An 8,882-nucleotide genomic window follows, 5' to 3' on the forward strand; every position below is an offset into this window, starting at 1 on the left:
TCTCCATGCCCCACTCTTTCCAAAACAGGAGACGGAACTTAGCATAGAAGACTTACAAGGTTTGAGAATTTTGCATTCCCTGGAGCTTCACTACTCCTAGAAGTTCTCTGCTCTCCATGTATTTTAGGTGAGTGCTGATTGCATTCTTCCAAGGATGTCCTCTCTTCCTCCAGCTTTACCTTAAATTAGTGGTTAAAAATGGTCTCATTTCATTGTCCTTCTCTATTGCATCAGTGGCCCTCAGACATACAATTCTGTGGTTCTAAGGATTAATGTGTTTAGTTTGTGTAGCCTTCCCCAAATGCATTTGTTACAGCTCTCTCCTTTGTCCATGTTGTTCCCAACACACTGTTTTTGTATCTTTCCTTAAAAAACTTGAGCTTTTCTCTACCTCCAGGTTTTTGTTTTGTTTTGTTTTTTACTTACTCTTATCTTTTCCATAGATTTTTCTTTCTCCAGCTTTTCAAAAAAATGCTTCCATTATATTTTAGATCACGGCTGATGGATAATCTGATCATACTATCTAAAGTAGCCCCATTCAGGGTGTCAGGGTGGCTCAGTTGATTAAGCAACCAGCTCTTGATTTCTGCTCAGGTCATGATCTCATGACTCATGGGATCCAGCCACACATTGGGCCCCGCACCAACAGCATAGAGCCTGCTTAGGATTCTCTCTGTCCTTCTCTCTGTGCCCCTCCCCCATTCATGCATGTGTGATCTCTCTCTCAAAATAAACAAACATTAAAAAAAGTGGTCTCATCCTTTGTTCTCTCAGAGCATCTCATCCATTTTTATAACAAATTTTCAGAATGCGAAATTCTTCACTCAATTTACAAGTTACATAATTTATTTAATGTGATTTCCCAAATGCCCTCTCTCCATTAGATCAACATTTTATGAAACCCATCTGCTTCATAGCAGCCTTGTTTTTTTTACTACATCTTCAGCACCTACTACCATGCCTGCATTAGAGCAGAATTCTAGTGTACATTCATTGAATGAATCTTCTTTGATTGAATACCTGGCTGACCTATTGTGTGATAGGTAGCCTAGGCTCCTGACTACTCCAGAATAAGTGTGGCCATTGATCTATAAATAATTGAAATTTTTTCTTCAATATTAATTAAAATTCACACCAAAAACCAAAAACCAAAAACCAAACAAAAACTCCCAAACAACAAGAAAATACTTTACCTATGAGAATGGGATCATGAGCCAAAGTCATCACTTTTATATTAAGTAGAACTGTGTGGACTTAGAATAAACATGAATATGAAGATGCTTCTGAGGGTATCAGTCTGTTTTTTCTAACTGGACTCTTTTCCTCTTTAATTTATTTTCCTTTCTATGTTCACTGGCAAATTTTCATCATTTTTTAAATCAGAATTAATAAATATAGACACCTAAACAGTGAAGTTATTTCCAATTTACCCATCTGATTCCAACTTAAACACTTGTCCAGAAAGAAGAAATAAAAAATTCAAGGTTAAAAGTGGCACGATACTTAATAAACAGACATTGAGAGAGGTATTCTAGCCACAGAAGAAATTGCTAACCTATGCTATTAAAGGCTAATGACAAAACAATTTTGAACATTATCAGGAATACAATAGATCTTAAAGAAACCATAATCTTTATATCACATACCCATAATGACTTACCCTACAAAATAGTCCATATAAATACGAGTATTGAACTTCAAAAAAAGAAAAGAGGTATATCACAGTCAAGAGTAGCTAGAAAAATGAATTATAAGAAAATACCATAATGGAATATTTCTCTATTTAAAATAATAGATAAGGAGCAGATGGGATTAGAATATGCAAGATCATCAAAGAATGGGAGAGGGGGCTATAAATATTTTTAAAGAATCACCTGAGTCAATTTGAACCACACTGAGGAAACAGATAAAAGAATGGTAGGACAGTTTTTGATATCATCAGGTCTTCTGGAAGAGTGTTTTTAAGAAGAGATTTCATTTAAAAACTTTAAAAGAATTTTAGCTAGACAGAGTGAAATGAGAATATGTTACCAAAAATTCCAGAAGAACTCTAGAAGGAACATCATGAGAGTTTCTTCATCTGTTTAGAAAATTTGGTCAAAATCATCCAGATCTCCAGTATTACAGATTTAAAATGCCTTCAGTCTTAGTGTTCAAGAGATATAAATAATCCCATCAATTAAGACCTACAAATGTACAGCATCACAATGAAAGTCAGAGATAATGAGTCAATAAAACACCTCTGATAAAGGAGATAAGACTGAACGACAGGATAGTCTTGTGGCAGCAAACATAGTAGATAAGACCACATAATAGTGGATATATTACATTATCAGGGAAATATATTAAGAATAAATCATTTAAATCAGCCACCTTCCAAGCAGTTCTCCTGAGAACAAAATCTAGTCAATGCTAATTAATACTTTAAATATTAAAAATGGAAGATATAAGGATTCAGGCTTTTAGAAAGAGGGTTAATATTTTCCCCCCATGTAAGTAAATGAATCTTAACAAAAGAATAGTTGATGAGGTTGTTGTTTCAGAATTTGTGAGAAGTAAAAGCTTGGAGGAATCGATCTCTGATCGTCTTGGTTCTTATAGATCATTCACCATGGATGGAGCAAGGAGGTAGATGCTAGCCACAAAGATGTGAATATGAGGAGCCATATGGCCACCAAATCTGTGAGTGAGGAAGGAGAAAAAGGCTGGAGCATAGACCACTAAGATCACACACACATGGGATCCACATGTTTCCAAGGTCTTGATCTTAGCACCTTTGGATGGAAGATGGAAGACAGTGTAAAGAATGATAACATAGGAACATAGGATTAATATGAAATCTAAACCTCCAGCAAGGAAGGCAGCAGTCAGCCTGCAGATTCTGCAGATCCCTGTCTCTTTACAAGGTAGCCTGATCAGAGCCATACATTCACAGTAAGTGTGAGAGATGACAGTAGTTCTGCAGTAAGGAAGCCACTGAGGCATGAAGGGTTGAGGACTGAAGAGCAAAACCCCATGGAGGACAATAGCTAGCCCCAAGTTCTTGATGACTCTATGTGTCAGGATAGCAAAATGTCTCAGAGGATCACAGATTGCCATATACCAGTCAAAGGCCATGGCCAAGATAAACCCTGAGGCCATGTTGCATAGTGAATGAATGAGAAACACTTGTGTGAGTGTTCTTCAAAATAGATCTCCCTACCATGGAACCAAAAAATGCTCAGGATTTGGGCACAGTGGTGATGGAGATGAACAAGTCAGCTACAAAGAGCAGAGGAAGAAGTACATGGGGTCATGCAGGTTGGAATCTGTATGGAAGAATTGGAAGAATTACCCAGAAGAGCACTCAGGTAGATAGGCAGAAGGGCCATGAGAGCCAGGTGTGAATGGCCTCCATCCCTAGAAGGCCAAGGAGAAGAAAAGTACTGGGGTGGAAATTGGTATTATTTGACAATGACATGATGAAAACCCCTGGCTCCACTCAGTCGTGGGATGGTGCTGAGTCTTTCATACTCATTTGTCCATTCATTCTCTTCTGCCTTTCATTTATATAAAAGCCTTGGTGATGTTTTATACCCCAAAGATATAGTGATAAGTAGGACTGATCCCTAACTTTAGATATTAGCATTCTAATAGTGGAGAAACCTATGCAAACCAAGGATTAAATTCCCAAGTGAACAATTCAGTGACAGTTATATGAATAAACAGGGAGACTTATTCCACTTGTATGAGCCAGAAGATTCATAGTGAAGATGCTTAGTCTTGGTTCTGAAGCATATTGGACCTTTAAAATTAAGAGAAAACTATGACTACAATAAAGTTCACAGTCAGAAGACATCAGTGCCTCCACTGAGAAGATTACAGAATCTTCTTTTGCGGGGTGCCTGGGTGGATCAGTCAGTTATGCGTCCCACTCTTGATTTTGGCACAAGTCATGATCTCAGGGTTTGTGAGGGTGAGCCCATCTTGGGCTCTGTGCTTGACAGTGCAGAGCTTGCTTGGGATTCTGTCTCTTGCTCACTCTCTCTCTGCCCCTCCCCTGCTCACATGCTCTCTCTGTCTCTCAAAATAAATAAATAAACTTAAAAAATAAAAAAATAACAATCTTCTTTTGTTTGTATGTGGGTGAATCTGGAGTAGTTGTTTGAAACATAAGCTTTTATGTTTATTTATTTTTGAGAGAGAGAGAGAGCTCATATGATCAGTAGAAGGGCAGAGAGGGATAGAGGGGAGAGCATGAAGGACAGAGGATCTGAAGCAGGATCTGGGCTGACAGCAGAGAGCCCGATGTGGGACTCGAACTCACAAGCATGTGAGATCATGACCTGAACCAGAGTCAGATGCTTAACTGACTGAGCCACCCAGGCACTCCAAGACATAAGCTTTTGTCTATGGCTGCTTCCTCATGTTATCAAGCACAGAAGTGAAGCCATCATGATACACTTTTAATTGATTAAAGACACTTTCTATGAATTAAACATAATGTGGTTGCCTAAAACATATCTTTTGTATACACCTCAGCATCATGAGAAGTCTGAAACATTACAAACCAATCTGTTAGCAGAGATTGGGAGTTGTAAATCCAGGGAGATAGAAACAAATATTGCTTCTTTATAACAATCCTGCATTTTTTTTCCTTTGTGAACAAAAAAGTTATGTGTTAGTGGTTTCTCACTAATTCGAACATGTTTTGTTTTCATTTTCATTCGCTTTAAACTATTTTCTAATGTTTCTTTTGATTTCTTTCACCCACAAACTATTTAGAAGTATGTTATTACTTTCCAAATATCTAGGGGGGGGGGCTTCAAGGGAAATTGCTATTACTTTGGAATTATCATAGCAGAACTCTGACCTTAATTGTCTCACCCCAAATTAGAATTCATTTTTCCAGAACTGCTTCCAAGATATATTTGATGGCAATGAAACTGTAGACTGAAGAGAACAGAAGATTGTTTCCTAAATTTCACCTGATTGTCCACTATGCTACATATAATTAGTATGTATTGATAAATAATATTAATTTCATGTATTCTAGATTCTTTTTCCAAGGAGTGAGAGCTATAAGAGTGATAGCAAAATGTCTTAAGCCAGGGCATATCTGCATCTATCTCCTTAAACTAAGCAAAAATGAGGAAATCAGGAGTTAATGAAATTAGAACCTGAGTTCTGAACCTAATCTCTAATTCCCAATGGTTTCTTTCCCTGACAGCATGGGGAGGCCATCCCCCTCTATGCCCTTGGGAACCTTTGATGTTAGGAAACATGTCTATAGCTGAGCTCATTTGGAAAAGCCATAAGTCATGAGAGAACTGAAGGTCTCCACAGGTGAGGTGATGCTCATCTTTATCCCCACAGAACCTCTGGTGAGGTAAGGCAATGCACAGTGGAGCTCACTTGTGTACAACTTCAGATGTTAGTCAGAACTCTTTAAAGCTCATTTTTTATGTGTCCTGTGTATTAATTATGAACTTCTTGGACTCCAGTCTTATTCTTTTGTACACACCTTTAAGGTGAAGTTGAGAGAGAATAAAGATACAGAAATAATAGAGTCAGCATCTTATCCTAATAGGACCTTGGGATTATGTATTGATAAAGATTCTAATTTAATCAGGGATATGAGGGATATGAGGCTATTCTCACTGCAAAGACTCTGTATGGATGACATTCCTATTTCCCTAACTGTCACCATCAATTGCTTTCGTGCCCAAGAAGACAGATAGCAAGCATAAGAATCAAGAGAGGTTTCTCCCCTTTCCACCTATTTCCCTAGACTTTAATTTTTAAAGTAGTTTTAGATTGTCCTTGCCTAGCAACCATGCCACAGGTTATATGAAAAAAAATGGAAGAAAAATTTAGAGACTGTTTTCATATGATTTTTCATGTCTTTATTAAGATAGTGTTATATGTGGAAATTAAATAGCTCATATGAGTTTCTTCTTATGATCTCTTGTCTATAAGTTTACTAGTGACTTCGTGTTTCTCTTTGACTACAGCTTTGAAGAGGTGGTGAAGGGGACTTGTGTAGTCAACAGCACAAGCACAGAATGTAAACTTCATGAAATAAGAATCATGGCGATGGGGTGCTAATCCAGACTCTCTTAATCTATATACAAAGATTGTTGATTTCTGCGCTCCAAATGACACATCATGGTCTTCTTCAATGGTAGTAGCTACAGACCTTTTCTTCTGAGTGGTTTTCCTGGTCTGGAAGACTCACATCCAGTGATTTCCATTTTGTTTTGTGTCCTCTACCTGATTGCCCTAATGGGTAACGTCACCATCTTAGTGGTTATTAAAGTGGAACGGTCACTTCATACACCCATGTACTTTTTTCTCTCCATGCTGGCTGCTAGTGACCTTGGAATCTGTGCTACCACCCTGCCCACCCTGCTCAAGCTTTTCTGGTTTAATGTTCGGGAAATAGACTTTGATGCCTGCCTCATCCAGATGTTCTTTATCCATGTGTTTTCCTTAATGGAGTCAGGCATCCTCCTCACCATGGCTTTTGACCGCTATGTGGCCATCTCCAACCCACTCAGGTACACTACTGTTTTGACTGATTCTACCATTGCCAAGATAGGTGTGGGGCTTCTGCTACGGGCTGTGGCTGTCATCTTCCCAGGACCCTTTCTCATCAAACGACTGAGGTTTTGCAAGGCTAATGTGCTCTCCCACTCATACTGCCTGCACCCAGATATAATCAAGCTCTCTTGTTCTGACCACCGAATAAATAGCATCTATGGCCTCATCATCATTCTCATCACCTTTGGTGTGGACTCTGTACTCATTCTCCTATCTTATTTGAAAATCCTGATTACTGTGCTAGGCATTGCCTCCCGGGAAGAACAATTTAAGGCCCTTAACACTTGTGTCTCCCACATCTGTGCTGTGCTTCTGGTTTATGTCCCTATGCTGGGTGTATCCATTATCCATCGCTTTGGGAAACATGTTCCATCTATGGTGCACATTACCATGGGTTATATATACCTATTGATTCCTCCTGTTCTCACCCCTGTTGTATACTGTGTTAAAACCCGAGAGATACGTACCCGTATTCTAGGTAATCTACTGAAATTATAGCTGAAGTACTTTAGAGTCACCTATTATTTCTAGAATAATCCTTATGAAATTAATTTCTAACTTGAGAAAATGAAATATATATCACTGAGAAACATTCATATGTTCACAATTCACATGTACATATTTTTCTCTCACTCTTCTGGAATTTTTGAAGATAGTATCAATATACTACGACTTTTCATTTCCCTCAAGTAACTCGACATAGATAGATGATAAATAATCGTACAAATAAAGAGTGACTTCTCAATCTTCTATATTGTCAGAAAGCTCCAATATCCATGGAAGTCAGTGGATTAGTTGGAAGATGTAAGATGCAAAGCATAAGGCATCCAGTAGAGGCCATGCTATCATCTGACTCCATGTAGTCTGCAATTTAACTTCTGATGACACCTCCCACAAATGTCTCTTCCATGATTTTTTACTATCCATCTTTGAAATTATATTTAATTTTGTCAGCTTTCACTTGTGAGAGATCTTTAGATATGACTTTACAAATGTATTAATCTATTTTACCATGCACAGGCCCAACTTCTTTGATATCTGCAGGCACACATGTAACATCTAGAAAACTAAACTAAAAATTATAGCACAGACTGAAAACCTGACATGAACTGGTGTTTTGGCATGCCAGGTACTACTCTTTGTCTCATATTTTTTATTTGCTAATGAGTATTCTGCTTATTTGTGAAATTATGTAACTAAACTTCTATAAAAGTAGGCTATTGACTCTCAGTAGCTTTTGGAGAGTGTGCTGCTGAGAATATTTGATAGAGGACAGTTACTTTTATTTGAACAGCATCAACTTTAAATTGTTTTTGCCTCCAAGGAGTTATTAAAATAATGACAAAAAAAGAGAGAAATAACAGTGTTTCCAGTTGGTTGCATTTGCAGCATATCCTGCCAAGAATAAGACGGAAATATTTCATGAGTCAGGACATCAACTTCTTAGAGGCTATAGGGCCTTATATATTCCTCTCTCTCAAGGTTTGCTGATTTCTATGGCTTTCCTATACCTACTGAAGAAAAACAAACAAACAAATTTCTACAAAATTATGTTTACAAAGATTTCCAGACAGGGGCACCTGGGTGGCTCAGTCAGTGAAGCGTTAGACTTCAGCTCAGGTCATGATCTTGTGGTTCCTGAATTTGAGCCCTGCATTGGGCTCTGTGCTGACAGCTCAGAGCCTGGAGCCTGTTTCAGATTCTGTGTTTCCCTCTCTCTCTGTCCCTCCCCTGCTCACTCTCTGTCTCTCTCTCTCAAAAATAAATAAAAAACATTAAAAAACCACAAAGATATCTGGACATAAATGGGAATTTCATAGTATTTCTAAATGTATGGTAAAGTAGGACCTTGTAAATTTAACTGTTGCCTCACCTGTGTCTGTAAACAACCTATTTCCAGCTGTAGACATTCCATTTAGACACTCTGGAAAGCCAATGAACGTTTCCTACCATTGTTATTTTTATTTTCTCATTTACCATTTTCATCTTTCATATAATTCCAGAACTCTTTATTTTTTAAACTAAATGCCTTTATCTTACCTGGGAAACAATTGTGTGTGTGTGTGTGTGTGTGTGTGTGTGTAGAGTATCTGAATATTTCTTTCATTAAGACACAAAACTTGTATCTTTCCCTGAGTATTCATACTAACAAGAAATACAGCATACACGTGATCTACAAAATATGTATCAGAAGAATAAAGAAATAAATATATGGTCGTATATTATTTGAGATATAAACCACAAAGTAGGCAAAAAAAATCAAGGCCATGGTCTAAATAAGGAAAAATTACATAAATTTT

The 8,882-nt window shown here is 37.7% G+C and overlaps 1 protein-coding gene and 1 pseudogene across 1 annotated transcript; one reads left to right on the forward strand and one right to left on the reverse strand.

Annotated features, from left to right (window-relative positions):
• Positions 1-2,506: 2,506 nt before the first annotated feature.
• LOC125936877 (olfactory receptor 52D1-like) lies at positions 2,507-3,464 on the reverse strand (annotated as a pseudogene).
• Positions 3,465-6,124: 2,660 nt separating this feature from the next.
• On the forward strand, positions 6,125-7,095 carry LOC125936868 (olfactory receptor 51G2-like). Its single transcript, XM_049651225.1, has one exon. It carries the CDS (start codon positions 6,148-6,150, stop codon positions 7,078-7,080), a length of 933 nt encoding a protein of 310 aa, XP_049507182.1. The 5' UTR covers positions 6,125-6,147; the 3' UTR covers positions 7,081-7,095.
• Positions 7,096-8,882: the final 1,787 nt, after the last annotated feature.

This window comes from Panthera uncia, chromosome D1 (genome assembly GCF_023721935.1).
Source record: "Panthera uncia isolate 11264 chromosome D1, Puncia_PCG_1.0, whole genome shotgun sequence".
NCBI classification, from domain to species: domain Eukaryota; kingdom Metazoa; phylum Chordata; class Mammalia; order Carnivora; family Felidae; genus Panthera; species Panthera uncia.

Excerpts from the sequence above, each read along its gene's own strand:
- LOC125936868 (XM_049651225.1), top strand. The coding sequence starts at position 6,148 with ATGGTCTTCTTCAATGGTAGTAGCTACAGACCTTTTCTTCTGAGTGGT.